General features: G+C 52.5%; 1 protein-coding gene across 2 annotated transcripts in view; it reads left to right on the top strand.

Moving 5' to 3' along the window:
- Nucleotides 1-22,247, top strand: part of ARMC8 (armadillo repeat containing 8) — a 218,410-nt gene that overhangs the window by 61,665 nt on the left and 134,498 nt on the right. For both annotated transcript variants that reach the window (XM_075317585.1, XM_075317584.1), the window contains exons 6-7: nt 263-355; nt 450-530. In XM_075317585.1, coding sequence (XP_075173700.1) covers nt 263-355; nt 450-530 — 174 coding nt within the window. The remainder of the gene's footprint in view (nt 1-262; nt 356-449; nt 531-22,247) is intronic.

Below are 22,247 nucleotides of genomic sequence, written 5' to 3'. Positions count from 1 at the left end.
CAGGACTGAGCTGCAGCAACATCTTGACTTTTAGGTATGTTACGTCATGTACCTGTGCTGATCTGATCGATGGCTTTCATGCATTGGTAGTAATTTTAGAACTAGGCCAATAGGTAAAAAAATAAAATAAAAGGCCTTGACAATGCCTGATTGCTGCAGCCATACAAACTACGGCTGGTCATTGCTCTATTGTCCTGCTATGTAAAGCAGTGTTCTTCTGCTAATCACCGGTGCATGTTCCCATTGTATCCCCCTCTCTTAGGACGCTACTGTAATCCCACACCTCATGATGTTGCTCAGCAGATCTTTGCACTCGCAGGAATACATCTGCCAGATCTTCGCTCACTGCTGCAAAGTAATGTTTTTATTCCACATTTGTCATTGTCATTGAAAGCTGTAATATGTTACACTGCGTTGTGTTGGCTGAATGCCGCTTTTGTTTGTTGCAGGCACCAGATCATCAGACCATTTTATTTAATCATGGCGTGGTCCAAAATATTGCACATCTGCTCACATCAGTGTCATACAAAGTAAGTTCCAGGCTTGTATACACAGACTATTCCAGACCTGAAGGGCTGCCTCGTCTATTTGTGTTAAACACGAAAACTGTCCTACTGGATTTCACCGATGTGCAGAAAAATGGCCATAATGTCTTACTGACCCTGATAGGTTTGCGATATTAAAGAGAACCTGTCATCAGAAATTTGGCTTTAAACCTAAGTTTCCCCCTCTGCAGCTCCTGGGCTGCATTCTAGCAAGGTTCCTGTACTTTTTGTGCCCCCTTTGAAACCAAATAAACACTTTATAAAGTTGTACCTTTTTGTCTGTAAATTCTGGTTAATTATCCATGGGGGCGGGCTCTCTTGCGTCCCTTGCTGTCCCTCCTGCAGATTGACGCCGTCCCCCATTGCTCCATTTCATATCTCAGGACGCCGCCCACTGCGCCCGAGGTCCCGTGCACGCGAGGACCGCTGGTGACGTGGTTGCATGCACGAGATTATGGGCGGCGCTGTGATTGCATCGCAAGTGCCTGCCCATAATCTCGTGACCGCGATCTCCCCTCTGCCTCCAGCGTTCTGCGCAAGCGCTGGAAGATGACCCGACGTCCCTCCTTCCCATCCTGCCCTGCAGCAGGAAATAGATGGGAGGAGCGGAGCAGGCCACCACAGGATACGAGGAGACGCGGAGAGGATCTGAGCGACGAACACAGTAAAAAAAAAAAAAAACATGTAAAATCAAACAAAGACACATATTGTCTTCTGAAAAGTGAAAAGCACTAAACATATATATTTTTTTTTTTTTGTAAGGTGTGCTGTGCTTCTCCCCTCCTCCCATCTATTTCCTGCTGCAGGGCAGGATGGGAAGGAGGGACATCGGGTCATCTTCCAGCGCTTGCGCAGAACGCTGGAGGCAGAGGGGAGATCGCGGTCACGAGATTATGGACGGTCACTTGCGTTGCAATCACAGCGCTGCCCATAATCTCGTGCCTGCGACCACGTCACCAGCGGTCCTCGCGTGCACGGGACCTCGGGTGCAGTGAGCGGCGTCCTGAGATATGAAATGGAGCAATGGGGGACGCCGTCAATCTGCAGGAGGGACAGCAATGGACGCAAGAGAGCCCGCCCCCATGGATAACTTACAAGAATTACAGGCAAAAAGGTACAACTTTATAAAGTGTTTATTTGGTTTCAAAGGGGGCACAAAAAGTACAGGAACCTTGCTAGAATGCAGCCCAGGAGCTGCAGAGGGGGGAACTTTTAGGTTTAAAGCTAAATTTCTGATGACTGGTTCCCTTTAACCCCTTCAGCCCCAAGCCTATTTTGACCCTAAAGACCAGGCCATTTTTTGCAATTTTGACCAGTGTCACTTTATGAGGTTATAACTCTGGAACGCTTCAATGGATCCTGGTGATTCTGAGATTGTTTTCTCGTGACATATTGGGCTTCATGTTAGTGGTAAATTTAGGCCGTTATTTTTTTCGTTTCTTTGTGAAAAAAACGGAAATTTCGCGAAAATTTTGAAAATTTTGTAATTTTCAAACTTTTAATTTTTATGCTCTGAAACCAACGAGACATATGACACAAAATAATTAATAAATAACATTTCCCACATGTCTACTTTACATCAGAACAATTTTGGGAAAAAAAAAAAATTTCATAAGGAAGTTATAGGGGTTCAAAGTTTATGAGAAATTTCTCATTTTTACAACAAAATTTACAAAGCCACTTTTTTTAGGGACCACATCACATTTGATTTGATTTTGAGGGGCCTACATGAAAGAAAACACCCAAAAGTGACACCATTCCAAAAATGGCACCCCTCAGGCTACTCAAAACCACATTCCATAAGGTCATTAACCCTTCAGGTGCTTCACAGGAACTAAAGCAATGTGAAAGGAAAAAATGAACATTTTAGTTTTTGCTACAAAAATGCAAATTTAGACTCAAATATTGCATTTTCCCAATGGGAGGAGGATGAAATGGACCCTGACATTTGTTGTGCAATTTCTTCCGAGCACACAGATACCTCATATGTGGCAGAAAACCACTCTTTGGGCGCATGACAGGGCTCCGAAGGGAAGGTGCGTCATATGACTTTTTGAACGGAAAATTAGATGAAATTGTTAGACGCACCATGTTGTGTTTGGAGAGCCCCTGATGTGCCGAAACAGTGGACAATCCCCACATGTGACCCCATTTTGGAAACTAGACCCCCCAAGGCATAAATATAGATGGGTAGTGAGCACTTATAACCCTTATGTGCTTCATACATTGAGCCGAAAAAACAAAAAAGTACTTTTTTTTGCACAAAAATGTTATTTTGGGCTCAATTTTTTAATTTTTACAGGGGAAACAGGATAAAATGGACCCCAAAATTTGTTGGGAATTTTGTCCTGAGTAAGCCAATACATCATATGTGGCGGAAAACCACTCTTTGGGCGTATGGCAGGGCTCCGAAGGGAAGGTGCGTCATTTGACTTTCTTTGTCGCTCCATTGGGAGACCCAGACAATTGGGTGTATAGCTATTGCCTCTGGAGGCCACACAAAGTATTACACTTAAAAGTGTAAGGCCCCTCCCCTTCTGGCTATACACCCCCAGTGGGATCACTGGCTCACCAGTTTTGTGCTTTGTGCGAAGGAGGCAACACATCCACGCATAGCTCCACTTTTTAGTCAGCAGCAGCTGCTGACTATGTCGGATGGAAGAAAAGAGGACACATATAGTGTCCCCAGCATGCTCCCTTCTCACCCCACTGTATGTCGGAGGTGTTTGTAAGGTTGAGGTACCCATTGCGGGTACGGCGGCAGGAGCCCACATGCTGATTCCTTCCCCATCCCTTTTTACAGGGCTCTGGGTGAAGTGGGATTTACCGGTCTCCAGGCACTGAGACCGTGCTCCATCTACAGCCCCTGGAGAAGATGCTGGATGGAGCGGAGTACATCAGGGACATGGCCCTGCTTCCTCAAGGTACTCTGTGTCCCCGTGCATTTGGCGCTCACACCGCAGCATGCTGGGTGTTGTAGTGCGCCGGGGGACATCAGCGCTGCGGCGCCTGTGCCATGGCCTCATTCAGCTTTGCTGAAGCAGGCTCACTTATGGGAATTGGTCGCGCCGGCCGCTGGGACTGCGGCGCGGCTGGCACTTGTAGTGCGCCGGGGACTTCAGCGCGGCCTGCGCTTTTACGGCGGCCGCGCTGATAATAGAGTCCCCGGCTTTTGCGGCCTGCTTCCGTTCGTTCCCGCCCCCAGACCTGCCAGTCAGGAGAGGGGCGGGACGCTGGCCACTTCCAGGAATCGGTCGCGCCGGCCGCTGGCAGCGGCGCGGCTGGCACTTGTGGTGCGCCGGGGACTTCAGCGCGGCCCGCGCTTTTACGGCGGCCGCGCTGATAACTAGAGTCCCCGGCTTTTGCGGCCTGCTTCCGTTCGTTCCCGCCCCCAGACCTGCCAGTCAGGAGAGGGGCGGGACGCTGGCCACTTCTATGAATCGGTCGCGCCGGCCGCTGGAACTGCGGCGCGGCTGGCACTTGTGGTGCGCCGGGGACTTCAGCGCGGCCCGCGCTTTTACGGCGGCCGCGCTGTTAACTCGAGTCCCCGGCTTCTGGGCCTAGTCTCCCTTCGTTACCGCCCACAGCCCTGACAGTCAGGGTAGGGGCGTGACGCTGCATAGAGCAGAGCTGAGAGCTGGAGTATGTTTTGCATACTCCACCCCTCTCACTGTGTGCACTGTGAATCCGGATTCCCGCACTTTCTCAGGCACGCCCACGGCTTCCTTCTCTACAAGGACACCGGCAGCCATTAGTGTCAGTTTCTGTACGATACAGAGACAAGTGTGGAAGACCCTGGCATTCTGATAGTCACACAATCGCTGTAACAGGCGTTAAGCAGCACCTGTGGTGCTAACCCCACTAGTGCAGAAGTGCACTTATAGATATGCTTGTACTATATACATTGCACTGTTTGGTCGCACGTTGTATATACCCTCCTGGATTATGCGGAGGAGTTATCAGCATATTCTCTGTGTAAAACAAAGGTGCAGAACCACATGTTTTTCTATACAGCTGGTACAGCATGTACGGCTATACGGCCGGCAGGTACATAGACTCCCATTGTATGCACTAATGGCCAGGGGATGAGGACGGTGTCTGCAGTATTTACTGACAGTTTTTCTGAGACTATGGCTATGATACTAGAAGCCTAGCAGTCCGGACATGTCTCTCACAATATGGGCACTGTTGAATCATTGATCCATGGCCCCCCTCAGTGTGAATAACTAACAGCTCCGGGAATGTCACACGCATCCCAGAGTCACGGCTCTGCACGGACGTCAGTCCCAGACAGCCTAAGTGGGCTCGCTATGAGCGGCCTCGGTTTCATCAGGGTCCTAACAGAAGGACTCGCTGTGTAATGAGGCGGAAGTAGCGGCTCAGGATTTTGATCCTGAGACCGCTCTCAATCTGGATACACCTGATTGTGACGCCATAGTAAATAATCTTATAGCGTCCATCTATAGAATGTGGGTTATTTCTCACAGCTCCTCCAGTGGAGGAGTCAGCTTCACGTATTTTTCTGGACCACTCTGCCTTCAGAGAGGCAGTCCAGGAACACCACGCTTATCCAGATATGCGCTTCTCCAAACGGCTTAGGATACACGTTATCCCTGTCCCCTGACTTGGTCAAGGACTGGACCCAATGTCCCGAGCGGCATCCTCCAATCTCCAGGCTTGTAACTAGATCCATAGTTGCAGTGGGAGATGGAACTGCAAACTCAAAGATACCACTGACAGACAGATGGATTTCTGGTCGAAAGCCATCTATGAGGCTGTCGGCGCACCGTTGGCTCCGACATTCTCTCCCTTGGGGCACTCCAAGCTATTTCAGCTTGTCTTACACAGATTGACACGGTTACACGTACATCTGTGCCGCAGGTGGCATCCTTAACCTCTCAAATGTCTGCATTTGTTTCTTACGCGATTCAGGTTGTCCTGGACTCTGCGAACCGTGCGGCGGTAGCCTCCGCTACTCCGTGTTTTTAAGCAGAGCCTGGTCTGCTTCCAAAAAAGGTTGCCTAACCAGTTGCCTTTTTCTGCTGACCGACTGTTTGGTGAGCGTTGGATGTAACCATCAAACAGTCCAGGGGTAAGGATTCATCCTTTCCTCAGCCCGGACACAACAAACCCCAACAGAGCAAGAGGCAGTCGGGGTTTTCGGCCTTTTCGAGGCTCGGGCAGGTCCCATTTTTCCTCGTCCAATGTGGACTCAAAAGGATCAGAGGAGCTAAGATTCTTAGCGGGCTCAGTCTCGCCCAAAAAAGCGACAGTCTGAAAACCCGCTTCCAAGGCGGCTTCCTCATGACTTGCGGCCTCGGTCGGTAGCAGGCTCTCCCGCCTTGGCGATATTTAGCGGCCATAGGTCAATGACCATTGAGTGTGAGACATTCTGTCTCACGGGTACAGGATAGAGCTCACTTCTCGTCCTCCAACTCGATTCTTCAGAATTTCTCCACCTCCCGGCCGGGCCGCTGCTCTTCTGCAAACAGGGTGCACTCTACAGGCAGAAAGAGTGATGACCCCCGTTCCTCTTCAGGAACAAGGTCACGGTTTTTACCCCAAATTCTTTGCGGTACCTATAACAACGGGCCGTTCCGTCCCGTTCTGGATCTAAAAATGCTCAGCAAGCTCGTGGACACCAGGCGGTTCCGGATGGAATCCCTCCGCCATGTCATCGCCTCAAGGTCCCAAGGATATTTCCTAGCATCATTAGGCATCAAGGATGCTTATCCACACGTGCCGATTGATCCAGAGCACTAGCGTTTCTACGCTTCGTTATAGGAGACGAACACCCTCTGTTCGTAGCTCTACCGTCCGGCTAGCGACAGTCCAACTGGTCTTCGCCAAGGTCAGGGCAGCAGTAGTCACAGTCCTGCACTCTCAGGGTCACTCTGTGGTCCCGTATTTAGACGATCTACTTGTCAAGGCACTCTCTTAGGAAACATGCCAACACTGCCCGAACGTTGCGCTGGAGACTCTCTAGAGTTTTGGGTGGATCATCAACTTTTTAAAGTCAGATCCGACCCCGACCCTATCGATAACATATCTAGGCATAGAGTTTCTTACTCTCTCAGCGATAGTGAAGCTGCCGCTAGACAAACAGCATTCACTACGGGCTGCAAGCTCTTCTTTAAGAACCAGTCGCACACATTGAGACGCCTCATGCACTTCCTACGTAAGATGGTAGCAATGGAGGCAGTTCCTTTCGCGCAGTTTTACTGCGTCCACTACAATGGGACATTCTCCGCCAATGGGACGAGGAGTCGACGTTCCTCAACAGAGTCGTCGTTCTTTCTCAGGCGGCCAAGGAATCTCTTCGGTGGTGGCTTCTTCTCACCTCTTGGTCAAAAAGAAGGTCCTTCCTATCCCCGTCCTGGGCGATAGTTACGACAGAGGCGAGTCTATCAGGGTGGGGAGCAGTTTTTCTCCACTACAGCGCTCAGGGTACGTGGACTCAGCAAGAGTCCACTCTTCAGATCAATGTTCTTGAACACAGAGCAGTGTATCTTGCCCTACAATCCTTCCAACAGCGGCTGGAAAGCAAGCATATCCGACTTCAGTCGGACAGCTCCACAGCGGTGGCATACATCAACCACCAAGGAAGAACGCGCAACCGGCAAGCCTTCCAGGAAGTCCGGCAGGTTCTGATGTGGGTGGAAGACACGGCATCCACCATATCCACAATTCACATCCCAAGTGTGGAAACTAGGAAGCTGACTTCCTAAGTCGCTGAGGTGTGGCCGAAAGAGTATGGTCTCCTCACCCGGACGGGTTTCAGGAGATCTGGCGCCGCTGACAGAGGCCGGACGTCGATCTAATGGCGTCACGGCACAACAACAATGTGCCAGCTTCATGGCACGGTTTCACAATCATCGAGCTCTGGCGGCAAACGCCTTAGTTCAGCATTGGTCGCAGTTCCAGCTACCTTAGGTGCCACCTCTGGCATTGTTGCCCAGAGTACTGCGCTAGATCAAGACCGACTGCGGCCGCGCCATCCTCGTCGCTACAAATTGGCCGAGGATGTTGTGGTACTCGGTTCTGTGGTGCCTCACGGTAGGCTAACCGGGGGCACTACCAGACCAATCAGACTGGCTGTCTCAAGGGCCATTCTTCCATTTGAATTCACGGCCCTCAACCGGATGGTGTGGCATTGAGTCCTGGAACCTACTGTCGTCAGGATTACCTCAGGACGTGGTTGCCACCATGAGACAGGCTAGCATACCAACGTCCGCCAAGATTGACCACAGGACGTGGAAGATGTTCTTATCTCGGTGCTCGGCGCAGGGTGTTTCTCCCTGGCCGGTTGCATCGTCTATGTTTCCTTCCTTCCTGCAATCTAGGTAGGAAAATGGGTTGTCGCTCAGTTCCCTTTAGGGACAAGTCTCAGCGCTATCTGTATTTTTTCAGAAACGACGACTTCCTCAGGTACGCACGTTCCTACGGGGAGTTTGTCTTCTCAGCACTCCGTACAAGCGGCCGTTAGAGCCCTGAGATCTGAACAAGGTTCTAATTGCTCTCCAGATGCCGCCTTTCGAGCCTTTGAAGGATGTCTCCCTTCCCGTTTTTCACGGGAAGTGGCCTTCTAGTAACGGTCTCGTCTCTTAGGAGAGTTTCCGAGCTAGCAACGCTCTCATACAAACTCCCTTCCTGGTCCTTCACCAGGACAGGGTAGTTCTGCGTCCGGTTCCGGAATTTCTCCCTAAGGTGGTATCCCATTTTCATATCAATCAGGATATCACCTCACCTTCTTTGTGTCCTCGTCCAGTCCATCAATTTCAGAAAGATTTGCATCTGTTGGTTCTGGTGAGAGCACTCAGGTTCTACTTCCCGCATGGCGCTCCTGCGCCACCCGGATGCACTCTTTGCCCTTGTCGCTGGTCGGCGTAAACAGTCGCAAGCTTCCAGATCCACCCTTGCTCGGGGGCTCGAGGAACCAATTCTTGAAACCTACAGTTCTACTGGGCTTCTGGTTCTCTCAAGGCCGAAGGCCCATTCTACCAGAGCCGTGGGTGCATCCTGGGCATTACGGCACCAGGCTACGGCTCAGCAGGTGTGTCAGGCACCCACCTGGTCGAGTCTACTTACTTTTACCAAGCATTATCAGATGCATACCTACGCTTCGGCAGACGCCAGCCTAGGTAGATAAGTCATTCAGGCGGCGGTTGGCCACCTGTAGGAGAGGGCCGTTTGACGGCCCTATCATGAGGTATTCTTTTACCCACCCAGGGATTGCTTTTGGACATCCCAATTGTCTGGGTCTCCCAATGGAGCGACAAAGAAGAAGGGAATTTTGTTTACTTACCGTAAATTCCTTTTCTTCTAGCTCCAATTGGGAGACCCAGCACCCGCCCTGTTTTTTCGGGGTTTTTCTGTTTTTTCGGGTACACATGTTGTTCATGTGGTATGGTTCAGTTCTCCGATGTTTCCTCGGATTGAATTGGTCTTTAAACCAGTTATTGGCTTTCCTCCTTCTTGCTTTGGCACTAAAACTGGTGAGCCAGTGATCCCACTGGGGGTGTATAGCCAGAAGGGGAGGGGCCTTACACTTTTAAGTGTAATACTTTGTGTGGCCTCCAGAGGCAATAGCTATACACCCAATTGTCTGGGTCTCCCAATTGGAGCTAGAAGAAAAGGAATTTACGGTAAGTAAACAAAATTCCCTTCTTTTGAAAGGAAAATTAGATGAAATTGTTAGACGCACCATGTTGTGTTTGGAGAGCCCCTGATGTGCCGAAACAGTGGACAATCCCCACATGTGACCCCATTTTGGAAACTAGACCCCCCAAGGCATAAATATAGATGGGTAGTGAGCACTTATAACCCTTATGTGCTTCATACATTGAGCCGAAAAAACAAAAAAGTACTTTTTTTTGCACAAAAATGTTATTTTGGGCTCAATTTTTTAATTTTTACAGGGGAAACAGGACAAAATTCCCAACAAATTTTGGGGTCCATTTTATCCTGAGTAAGCCGATACTTCACATATGGTGAAAAACCACTGTATAGGCTCACAGCAGGGCTCCAAAGGGAATGAGCGATGTATTCTCAGGGACATGGTATGTCATTTTTATATTTGTGTTGTGTAGGGTTTGTCAAGTCACTGTCGTGTAGTGTGCGTTAGGTCACCGTTTTTGTCGTATACTGTGCGTCAGGTCACCGTCTTTGTCGTGTAGTGTGCGTCACGTCACCGTCTTTGTCATGTAGTGCGTCAGGTCACCGTCTTTGTCGTGTAGTGCGTCTGGTCACCGTCTTTGTCGTGTAGTGTGCGTCACGTCACCGTCTTTGTCGTGTAGTGCGTCAGGTCACCGTCTTTGTCGTGTAGTGTGTCTGGTCATTGTCTTTGTCGTGTAGTGTGCGTCACGTCACCGTCTTTGTCATGTAGTGCGTCAGGTCAGTCTTTGTCGTGTAGTGTGCGTCACGTCACCGTCTTTGTCGTGTAGTGCGTCAGGTCAGTCTTTGTCGTGTAGTGCGTCTGGTCACCGTCTTTGTCGTGTAGTGCGTCTGGTCACCGTCTTTGTCGTGTAGTGTGCGTCACGTCACCGTCTTTGTCGTGTAGTGCGTCAGGTCACCGTCTTTGTCGTGTAGTGTGTCTGGTCATTGTCTTTGTCGTGTAGTGTACGTCACGTCAGTCTTTGTCGTGTAGTGCGTCTGGTCATTGTCGTGTAGTGTGTCTGGTCATTGTCTTTGTCGTGTAGTGCGTCAGGTCACAGTCTTTGTCTTGTAGTGCGCGTCACGTCACCGTCTTTGTCGTGTGCCTCAGGAATTTTAGGTGGGCTAGTACCCGGACGAATGATAGACTTTGAAGCAGTCACTCATACAAAGTCCGGGTTTATCGGGACAGTATCACATTGATACTTCGTTTCCCGCCTCAGCCCTTTTTTATAGCACACCCGGCACCTCTTCTGCGCTCTTCCTCGTGCGGTGGTTTGTGGTACCTCACCAGGAAAATGTTGCCCTGGTACCACACGGGAACCTTCAGTTCTAGAGGTAGTAGGAACTGCTGCTGCTTCTTCTTCTTCTCCTCTTCCAAAAATCATGGTCTTGATTACTACCTCCTGGAACTGAAGGAAGGTGTTGGTCTGGCCTGCACATCGTGAGAGCACGAAAGCATTGTATAGTGCCATCTGCACGATGTGCACAGCCAGTTTTTTATACCACACCTTAACCTTCCGCATGGCATTATAGGGCTGGAGGACTTGATCAGAAAGATCAACTCCTCCCATATGTTTGTTGTACGCCAAGCCACAGTCCGGTTTGCGAACCTGTGCTGACGTACCTCGAACATTGGTTGCAGTGGTGCCGGGACCATGAATTGTGGTCAAGAAAAGGACATCCCTTTTGTCCTTGAACTTAACTACAACCATGTTGTCGCTACATTGGGCTCTGCTCTCACCTTTTTGGAGCAGCTGCCCAATTAGCGTCACAGGAAGACCCTTCTGGTTCTTCCGGATCGTACCGCAAGCTGCGGTACCTCTGGAAGAGAGGGATTGGAAAAGTGGGATGCTTGAATAAAAGTTATCAACGTACAGATGATAACCTTTATCAAGCAGTGGGTGGATCAAATTCCACACAATTTTCCCACTCACCCCCAGAGTAGGTGGGCATTCTGGGGGTTGGATCTGCATGTCCTTCCCTTCGTAAACACTAAAGCTGTGAGTGTACCCTGAGGTACTCTCGCACAGCTTGTAGAGTTTAATGCCATACCTTGCCCTTTTACTGGGCAAGTACTGGCGGAACTTCAGTCTCCCCTTGAAGTGGATGAGGGACTCATCCACACAAATTTCCCTCCGGGGAACGTACACTTCAGCAAACTTTTTGCTAAAGTGTTCGATGACCGGACGAATTTTGAACAGTCTGTCAAAATTCGGGTCATCTTGGGGAAGACACTCCAAATTGTCCCTAAAATGCAAAAATCTGTGGATAGCCTCAAACCGTCTGCGGGGCATAATCATACCAAATACTGGAGTGTTGTATAAAACATCAACACTCCAATATTGGCGAAGTTCTGGCTTCTTCACTAACCCCATGTGAAGAGTCAGACCCCAGTACTTCATCATTTCTACTGAATCCGTTGGGGTCCAGCTAGAATATGATGAGCGAGGGTTTTTGGCCAAAAATTGTTGGGCATAAAGATTTGTTTGCACCACCATGAGGCTAACTAACTCTTCAGAGAAATAGACTTTGAAAAATTCTATTTCTCTAAGGTTGTTAGTATCAAACTGGATTCCTGCAACTGACACCAAGCCCAGAGTCACACGTGTGAGTTTCGCATCGCATCACCTTGCAAAGCCGCCCGCTCCTTGGTAAGAAGCGTGCAGCAGCATGTATTTGTACATGGCTGCACGCTCCTGCCCGGGAAGCGGGCGGCCATGACAAGTTATGTGATGCGAGACTGCCATGTTGGCACTGGGCTGACCATTACAATAATAAAAAAACAAAAAAACATTTATGTATGTCACATTCGATGGGGGTGAAGGAGGAAAGGGGGGGTGAAGGAGGAAAGGGGGGGGTGAAGGAGGAAAGGGGGGGTGAAGGAGGAAAGGGGGGGGTGAAGGAGGAAAGGGGGGGGTGAAGGAGGAAAGGGGGGGTGAAGGAGGAAAGGGGGGGTGAAGGAGGAAAGGGGGGGTGAAGGAGGAAAGGGGGGGTGAAGGAGGAAAGGGGGGGTGAAGGAGGAAAGGGGGGGTGAAGGAGGAAAGGGGGGGTGAAGGAGGAAAGGGGGGGTGAAGGAGGAAAGGGGGGGTGAAGGAGGAAAGGGGGGGTGAAGGAGGAAAGGGGGGTGAAGGAGGAAAGGGGGGGTGAAGGAGGAAAGGGGGGGGTGAAGGAGGAAAGGGGGGGGTGAAGGAGGAAAGGGGGGTGAAGGAGGAAAGGGGGGGTGAAGGAGGAAAGGGGGGGTGAAGGAGGAAAGGGGGGGGTGAAGGAGGAAAGGGGGGGTGAAGGAGGAAAGGGGGGGTGAAGGAGGAAAGGGGGGGTGAAGGAGGAAAGGGGGGGTGAAGGAGGAAAGGGGGGGTGAAGGAGGAAGCTAGGATCAATACTCACTCAGCAGCAGGAGAGATTGGAGCACATTGTCCAAGCAGCTGATGGTGAGTCAGGACATGGGGTCAGCGGTGGATTTGGGGGGGGTGGGGGGGTGGAGGGAGCATGGGGGGCAGCGGTGGATTGGGGGGGGGTGAAGGAAGCAAGGGGGACAGCGGTGGATTTGGGGGGGGGGTGGAGGGAGCAAGGGGGGCAGCGGTGGATCGGCAGCAGAGATGGCTGGGGGAGGGGAAGCAAACACTGGCCTGCGATTACAGGCAGCGATGGTACGGTGGGGCGTGCGGGGAAGCGACGGTGCGGTGGCAGCAGCGATGGGGCGTGCGGAGCGGAGGCAGCGGCGGAGCAGCGATCGTGCGGCGGGGCGGCGTGTGGCAGCAGTGGGCCGGAGCAGCGGCGATGGTGCGGAGGCAGCGGCGGGGCGGCGATGGGTCAGCGGCAGAGCGGCGATGGTGCGGAGGCAGCGGCGGGGCGGCGATGGGTCAGCGGCAGAGCGGCGATGGTGCGGAGGAAGCGGTGGGGCGGCGATCGGGCAGTGCGGGTGTAGCGGTGAAGCGGTGCGGGGGTGGCGGAGGCAGCGATCGGGCAGTGCGGGGGTGGCGGAGGCAGCGGTGGGGCGGTGATCGGGCAGTGCGGGGGTAGCGGTGAAGCGGTGCGGGGGTGGCGGAGGCAGCGATCGGGCAGTGCGGAGGTGGCGGAGGCAGCGGTGGGGCGGCGATCGGGCAGTGCGGGGGTGGCGGTGAAGCGGTGCGGGGGTGGCGATCGGGCAGTGCGGGGGTGGCGGTGAAGCGGTGCGGGGGTGGCGGAGGCAGCGATCGGGCAGTGCGGGGGTGGCGGTGAAGCGGAGCGGCGATGGGCAGAGCGGCGATGGGCAGAGCGGCGATGGGCAGAGCGGCGATGGGCAGAGCGGCGATGGGCAGAGCGGCGATGGGCAGAGCGGCGATGGGCAGAGCGGCGATGGGCAGAGCGGCGATGGGGAGGGGAACAGCGGCGATGGGGAGGGGAACAGCGGCGATGGGGAGGGGAACAGCAGTGGATGGGTTGGGGGCAATACTCACCGAGGATCACGGCAGCAGGATCACGGCAGCAGGATCGCTCTCAGCAGCTTCAATCCAAGGATGAAGTGAACCGGAGGTGAGCGGTCACGGCCAGTTCACCAGTACCCCGATTCACAGTGATTGGAGGGTTCGATCACGAGGACGATCCCTCCAATCAGAGCTGGGGGGGTTGAACTAAAGGTCAGCCAATGATCAGTGTTATAGAAACACCGATCAGGGCTGAATTGCAATGTTTCAGCTATTTTTATTAGCTGAGACATTACAACGCCTGTGATTGGCTCATTGTCACAAATCAGCCAATCACAGGCACCGTAGGTCCGGGGTGGAGAAATCACTCCTCGGGAGGTCAAGCAGAGGTCCCCTCCTTCTAGAAAACGGTGGAAAATTCCACCGATTGCTATTACCGGGACCACAGTGCCCGCGATTACGTCATGACGGAAAGATCCGTCCTTGGTCGTTAAGGCACAGGGCACAAGGACGGATCTTTCCGTCCATGGTCGTGAAGGGGTTAAAGAGAAACAATCACCATGATTTTCCTATATAACCTAAAGCCAGTGCTATACTGGTGCTATCATGCTGATTCTATACATACCTTAGTTGTCAGATTGAATGTATAGTTTTTGAAATACAAACAAGTTACAGAAATATACAGCTTTTTGATTGGCAGCAGCTGCCGAATAGCTAATATGTGGGTGGGGTTTTGCTATCTATGCCCACCCCTGTCTGCTGCCTGGCCTCTGTAGATGCTAGACTACATGGTCTCCTTCCAGGTTTGAGTCATTTGTCATGTGATAGGGCAGGGATTGGGAACCTATTGGTCGCGAGCCAGGTGAAGCTCTCTTGATGGCCGCATCTGGTTTCCGGTTTGTAAGACGCACTTTTTCCCCCCTCAAAACTGGGAGATAAATGGGGGTGCGTCTTACAAACAGCATATGACTTATCGGGGTGGCAGTGGAGGCACAGAGTCGGCGAAACTGCGGGCTCGTGGGGTGTTGCGGCGGCGGGCGCCATTAATCTGTGGGCTGCTTTGAATCTCCCACAGTTGACGAGATTGACTCCAAGAAAATAGCCGCGGTTGTGGCGCGTGCACAGATAGGACTCCGTGGCCATTTTCTTGAAGTCTATCGTATCAACTGCAGGAGATTCAAAGCAGCCCACCGGCAGATCAATGGCACCCGCCGCCGTGACACCCCACGAGCCTGCAGCAGTATCGCAAACTATCCGCACACTGACCCTACTGAGTCGCGACACCCCCTCCTCTGTGCCCGCCTCATCGCCTACCCTGCCTCCTGGGACCTTCTGAGCCGCTCCACCACCGCCGTGTCCCCCCACCCCACCCGGTGAGTATGTCTCTCATGGAATTACATTTTAAAATATGGCATTCATGGCTGTTCCCGACCCTGTGATAAGGGAGTGTTAGAGATGCAGCCCATACAGTCTAACATCTACAGAGGCCAGGCAGCAGACAGGGGCGGGAATAGATGGCAAAGCCCAGCCCACCTATTAGATATTCTGCTGCCAATAACATACCGGTAAAGCTGCTTTCACACTACGTTTTTTTAGCATGCCTCATGAACTGTTTTTTTGCTGCAAAAGCGGATCCTGTTTTTGCAAAGAAACGCATGCAAACGCATGTTATTTTGCAGGATCCTGTCACTTTAAGCTTATGGGCGGGCATTGGAGTCATGTGATCGGGAATGAGGGGAACTGAACATGAAAGACTGGGAGCCGACATCTGACAGCTGCCGAGGCTCGTAACCAAGGTAAACATCGGGTAACTTCCTTGGATACCCGATATTTACCTTGGTTACAAGCGTCTGCAGCTGCTAGGAGCCGGGCTGCCTGCTCCCTGCACACGTAACCAAGATAAACATCGGGTAACTAAGCCCGCGGTTACCTGATATTTACCTTGGTTACGAGCATCCTCCGCTCTCAGGCGGGGGAGAGAGGGAGGGGGGGAGAGAGAGGGGGAGGGAGAGACTGATCACGCCAGGCTGGTTTCTGGGCATGCTCAGTAGAGCAAGCAGGATCCTGTCTATCAGCATGCCAGCGTTCACCTGCGTTTGCATGCAGTATAGTCAGGATCCAGCAATTTGCAGTATTTGGACGCAGCTCAAAAACGCTAAAAGTAGCGTTTTTGAAAAGTTAAACTGCAAGTCGCTGGATCCTCACTATAAGGCTGGAAACACATCTATGCGAGTAAAATCGGTCCGAGTTGGCTGAAAAAAACTCTGCTGATTTTAGTTCACGTTAGGTCAGAGTGCAATGCAACTGCACTGCGATCCTGAGATTTTTCTAATGATTGCAGTGCGTGTGCAATGCGTGTGTGATCCTTTTTTTCTCAGCAGCTGTCATCTGCCATTCAGCTCTGCTACATGATCGCTGACAGCAGCCACAGACAGCCATGTAGCAGAGCTGAATGGCAGATGACAGCAGACACAGACAGAGCCGCACGATCAGAATGAACTCTGGTGAACTTCACCCGACTTCATTGTCATGCCGCGGCTCTGTCTGTGTCGCGTCCTGATTAGCGGTCACCCGTGAACGACTCACCGGTGACCGCTAATCCCCTGAGTGACTGAATTGAGCAGCGCGATTAGCGCTGCCGTCACTCAGGTTACCCGCGGCCAGCTGTATCCTCCCCCCGTGACCGCAACTCACCTGTGACTTCATCGCTGTCACTCGGGCGATTTGCTGTCACTGTTGGAGGATCCAGCGGTGGCCATGAGTTACCTGACTGACATCACCTGATCGCGCTTCTCACCTCAGTTGCTGCGTGGAGCTGACAGGAGCGGTGGTGTCTTCTGCAGCTCCTGTCACCTTCATGTAGCAGAGCGGAGAGCGTTGAGGGACCTCCGTGGATTACGTCGGACAAGGATGTTTTTTTTGGGTACTTAATAAAGTGGTGAACGAGGGTATTTGTTAGTGTTTATTATTTCAAATAAAGGATTTTCTTTATCGTTCCTTTGGGAGACCCAGACCATGGGTGTTTAGCTTCTGCCTCCGGAGGACACACAAAGTACTACACTTAAAAGTGTAGCTCCTCCCTCTGAGCCTATACACCCCCTGGTAGCCAGTCCTAGCCAGTTTTTTGCTTTGTGTCAGGAGGCATACATCCACACATGCATTCTCATCTGATTTGTTTGACTTTTGGAAAGAGTTTGAAGAAAAGCGGGTCCATCTCTGGACCCCCCCGGCATGTCCCTTCTCACCCCACTGTGTCGGCGGTGTTGTTAAGGTTGATTTTACAAGGCTGCAGCCTTACATGCCGCGCTCCTTCACCATCCCTTCTGGGCTCTGGCTTGAAGTGGGAGCCAACACGGTCTCCATGCCTGGCAGGAGTCCGGTCTCCATCCACAGCCCCTTGAGGATTCTGTTGGACCGGAGCACTCATCCCCAGGGACATGGCCCTGCGTCTCAGCAGCTAAGTACCTGAGACGTTTATGTTGGGGGTCCCGGTTCTTTATTGTAAGGGAGTATGCTGTATGTGATTGTTTTAACTTTTCCGGCGTATTCTCTAGCTTTTGCCTGAGAACTGCGCCGATGGTGCCTGCTTGTCGGCCTCGCCGCTTAAATTTAGGCCCGGGGGCCTAGTTTCATTTTCCTGCCCTCGCATGTCACTCATGCAGAGGGACAGGTTCGGCTCCTCCCGGCGGCCGTTCTACACAGGGGAGGGACACTCCCCACTGCTGGGGTGTCCCTCCTTCCCGGCAGGTCTCTATAGCCCTCCAGTTCCCGCTCTTTCATAGGAACGCCCCCTAGTCATTTCTCAGGCAGAGTTCACTCTGCTCTGGGACATCCTGCATTCTGCATCTCTGCTGAGGTGCTGCGACTGGGGGACCGGGCTTCGGGATCTAGAGGGCACACAACACCGCGCTCAGCGGTCTGGTAAGCCACAGCCGGTCTCCGGTTGTGGACCTCTGTATATTCTCCCTGGGGTTCATTCTCTGCAAAGCCCCCACTCCAGCAGCATGTCTCACACAAGGAGCAAGGCTCCAAAGCTTTATTCTGCATGCACTGCATGTAAGCTCCTGCTGCCTGAGCCGAGCATTTATCCACACTGTGATGGTTGCTCTAACTTGGCGGTGCCACATCCTGGAGTCTCACCCCCAGTGGTCTCTCAGGCTGCTGCTGCACCTGTGACTGAACCCCCGGCCTGGGTAGAGTCCTTTTCTAGGTCCATATCCTCATTTGCTGAGTCCATGGGACTTTTGTCCAGGACTTTGATGAATATGCATGGGTGCCTCTAATACTCTTGACAGAGGACTCCTATCCTCTGACCTCCGTCCATCGGAGCTCACGGAGGATTCATCATCTGATCCCAGACCCCGTCCTTCTAAGAGAAGGCGCAGGGTTTCCTCCCCCTCCCCATCCCACGGCTCTGCCTCAAGAGCTGACTCTCAAGATGAGGAGGATGCCCTCACTGGGGGCTCGGAGGCTATGTATCCCATCGATTTCTCTGAGGGTGACTCAGATCTTAGTGATTTGATTGCTTCTATTAATTCTGTGCTGGATCTCAATCCGCCACTGTCAGAGGAGCAACTCTCTTTGGCAGAAAAACATCAGTTTACCTCGCCTAAGAGAGTGAAGAGTGTGTTCTTTAACCACTCCAGTTTTCAGACCGCTGTGACCAAACCCAGGGCCTGCCCTGACAAACTCTTTCCAAAGCGTGGTTCTGATGACCGATTTCCATTTCCACCTGAGGTGGTCAAGGAGTGGTCTCACTCCCCAAAGGTTGACCCTCCGGTGTCTAGGCTATCAGCCCGGACCATTGTGTCGGTGGCTGACGGCACCTCACTTAAGGATTCCACTGACCGTCAGATTGACCTTCTGGCCAAATCTGTGTATGAAGCTGCGGGGGCCGCGTTTTCCCCGTCTTTTGCAGCAGTGTGGGCTCTCAAAGCCATCTCTGCTTCTCTAGAGGAGATGCATTCCCTCACCAAGGAATCTATGCCTGAGATGGTTACCTTAACTGCTCAGGCTTCAGCTTTTTCATCTTATGCCATGTCTGCCATGCTAGAGGCTGCTCACCGCACTGCGGTGGCTTCAGCTAATTCTCTTATCCGCAGGATTTGTGGCTTCGAGAGTGGAAGGCAGATGCTTCCAAGAAGTTTCTTGCTGGGCTCCCTTTTGCTGGTTCACGGCTGTTTGGTGAACAGCTGGATGAAATCATTAAAGAAGCTACTGGCGGGAAGAGTACTTCCATGCCACAAACCAAGACCAGGAAACCCGCCCAGGGTAGGAATCAATCGAGGTTTTGTTCCTTTCGTTCCTCCAACTGGTCATCCTCTAAGCCTTCCGCCTCGTCCGCTAACTCAGCCAAGGATCAGAAATCCAACTGGCGCCCAAAAGCGCGTCCGCAGAAGACCGCAGGAGGTTCTGCCACTAAGGCAGCTTCCTCATGACTCTCGGCCCGCTCCAGCCACGTCCTTAGTCGGTGGCAGGCTCTCCCACTTTGGCGACGCTTGGTTAAAGCAAGTCTCCGATCAGTGGGTGAGAGACATCATATCTCACGGCTACAGGATAGAATTCTCTTCCAGCCCTTCAAACAGATTTTTTTCTCTCAACTCCCCCCTGCTCCAAGGCCGCCGCCTTCTCGCAGGCCGTGGCGTCCTTGCAGGCAAACGGAGTGATTGTCCCAGTTCCCGCTCAGGAACGGTTCAGAGGTTTTTACTCAAATCTCTTCCTAGTTCCAAAAAAGGACAGTACCTTCCAGCCCATCCTGGATCTCAAGCTTCTCAACAAGCATGTCCGGGTGCGGCATTTTCGCATGGAGTCTCTGCGATCAGTCATTGCCTCTATGACCCAAGGGGAGTTCCTGGCGTCCATCGACATCAGAGATGCCCATCTACATGTGCCAATCGCAGTGTCACATCAGCGTTGGTTACGTTTTGCGATAGAGGATCATTTCCAATTCGTGGCTCTCCCCTTCGGGTTAGCCACGGCCCCTCGGGTATTCACCAAGGTCATGGCGGCAGTGATTGCGGTCCTGCACCTCCAGGGGTTAGCAGTGCTTCCTTATCTGGACAACCTTCTGGTCAAGGGTCCATCCAGCGCAGACTGTCAGCGGAGTGTTTCGCTCACTCTCGCCACCCTAGCCCAATTCGGGTGGATTGTCAATCTTCCCAAATCCACTCTGACTCCGACCCAGAGTCTCACGTACCTAGGGATGCAGTTCGAGACTTTGCCGGCACTTGTGAAGTTGCCCTTAATCAAACAGCAGTCTCTCCGGCTAGCAGTGCGCTCTCTCCTGAGGCCCCGCCGTTATTCCCTCAGGCGCCTGATGTAGGTGCTGGGTCAAATGGTAGCCTCCATGGAGGCGGTTCCCTTTGCCCAGTTCCATCTGCGTCCTCTGCAGCTGGACATTCTCCGCTGTTGGGACAAGCGGCCTTCCTCCTTACAGAGGTTAGTGGCTCTGTCGCCACGGACCAGGAGCTCTCTTCAGTGGTGGCTTCGACCCCTCTCCCTGTCCCAAGGGCGCTCCTTCCTGACTCCGTCCTGGGTGATTCTCAACACGGATGCCAGCCTATCCGGCTGGGGAGCGGTACATCTCGACCACAGAGCACAGGGCACTTGGACTCCGTCCGAGTCAGCCCTTTCAATCAATGTGCTGGAAACGAGAGCTGTGCTTCTAGCTCTCCTAGCCTTTCACCACCTGTTGGCGGGCAGGCACATTCGAGTCCAGTCAGACAACGCGACAGCGGTTGCCTACATCAATCACCAAGGCGGGACACGCAGCCGCCTGGCAATGTTGGAGGTCAAACTCATTCTTCAATGGGCGGAGGACTCCCAAGTCCACCATATCCGCAGTCCACATCCCTGGCGTAGAAAACTGGGAGGCAGATTATCTCAGCCGTCAATCCGTAGACGGTGGCGAGTGGTCCCTGCACCCGGCAGTGTTGCGGCAGATTGACTGAAAGTGGGGCACTCCGGACGTGGACCTAATGGCATCCCGTCACAACAAGGTTCCGGTTTATGTGGCTTGCTCCCACGATCCTCAGGCCTTTGCCGCGGACGCTCTGGTTCAAGACTGGTCCCAGTTTCGTCTGTCCTACGTGTTTCCCCCTCTAGCTCTCTTGCCCAGAGTCCTGCGCAAGATCAGAATGGAGGGCCGTCGAGTCATCCTCATTGCACCGGACTGGCCCAGGCGAGCTTGGTATCCGGACCTGCTCCAACTGTCCGTGGAGATGCCGTGGCATCTTCCGGACCGTCCAAACCTGCTCTCGTAAGGTCCGTTTTTCCGCCCGAATTCTGCGGCACTCAAATTGACGGCGTGGCTCTTGAGTCCTGGATTTTGACGGCTTCTGGTATTCCTCCTGAAGTCATCTCCACTATGACTCGGGCCCGTAAGTCTTCCTCCGTCAAGATCTATCACAGGACTTGGAAAATTTTCCTGTCCTGGTGTCGCTCTTCCGGCCATTCTCGTTGCCCACCCTTCTGTCTTTTTTACAGTCCGGTCTGCAGCTAGGACTGTTCCTCAACTCTCTCAAGGGACAAGTCTCAGCTCTCAGTGCTGTTCCAGCGGCGTCTCGCCCGGCTGGCTCAGCTCCGCACCTTCATGTAAGGTGCGTCTCACATCATTCCGCCTTATCGGCGGCCCTTGGATCCCTGGGACCTTAACTTGGTCCTCACGGTATTGCAGAAACCCCCTTTCGAGCCCCTTAGGGAGGTTTCTTTGTATCGTCTTTCTCAAAAGGTGGCCTTTCTAGTTGCCGTAACTTCTCTCAGGAGAGTCTCTGATTTCGCTGCACTCTCCTCGGAGTCACCTTTTTTGGTTTTTCACCAAGGCAAGGTGGTTCTCCGTCCGACCCCGGACTTTCTTCCTAAGGTGGTCTCTCCCTTCCACCTTAATCAGGATATTTCCTTGCCTTCCTTCTATCCGGCCCCTGTTCATCGCTTTGAGAAAGCGCTGCATACTCTAGATCTGGTGCATGCTCTCCGGATTTATGTGTCTCGCACCGCTGCGCTTAGGCGGTGCACCTCTCTTTTTGTGCTAACCACAGGGCGGCGCAAGGGTCTCTCTGCTTCTAAGCCGACCTTGGCCCGTTGGATTAGATCGACCATTTCGGACGCCTACCAGAGTACTCAGGTGCCTCCCCCGCCGGGGATCAGAGCACACTCGACCAGAGCTGTCGGTGCCTCTTGGGCTTTTAGGCACCAGGCTACGGCTCAACAAGTCTGTCAGGCTGCCACTTGGACTAGCCTGCATACCTTTTCGAAGCACTACAAAGTGCATGCTCATGCTTCGGCAGATGCGAGCTTGGGCAGACTCATCCTTCAGGCGGCTGTCGCCCACTTGTGAAGTTAGGCTCCGCCTACTTCTTAGTTTTTTCTGTTTATTCCCACCCAGGGACAGCTTTGGAACGTCACATGGTCTGGGTCTCCCAAAGGAACGATAAAGAAAGAGAATTTTGTTACGTACCGTAAATTCTTTTTCTTATAGTTCCGTATTGGGAGACACAGCACCCTCCCTGTTGCCTGTTGGCAATTTTCTTGTTCCGTGTGTTATCACCGGCTGTTGTCGTAGACAGAGTCTCCGGTTGTTCCAGTTCTTACTCGGTTCTACTTGTGGGTGGCTATTCTCCTTCAGCTTTTGCACTAAACTGGCTAG

The sequence above is a fragment of the Anomaloglossus baeobatrachus genome, chromosome 7 (genome assembly GCF_048569485.1).
Source record: "Anomaloglossus baeobatrachus isolate aAnoBae1 chromosome 7, aAnoBae1.hap1, whole genome shotgun sequence".
In the NCBI taxonomy this organism is placed as follows: Eukaryota; Metazoa; Chordata; class Amphibia; order Anura; family Aromobatidae; genus Anomaloglossus; species Anomaloglossus baeobatrachus.
The sequence above is the reverse complement of the archived record's forward strand: the minus strand, read 5'-3'. Positions and strand labels throughout refer to the sequence as shown.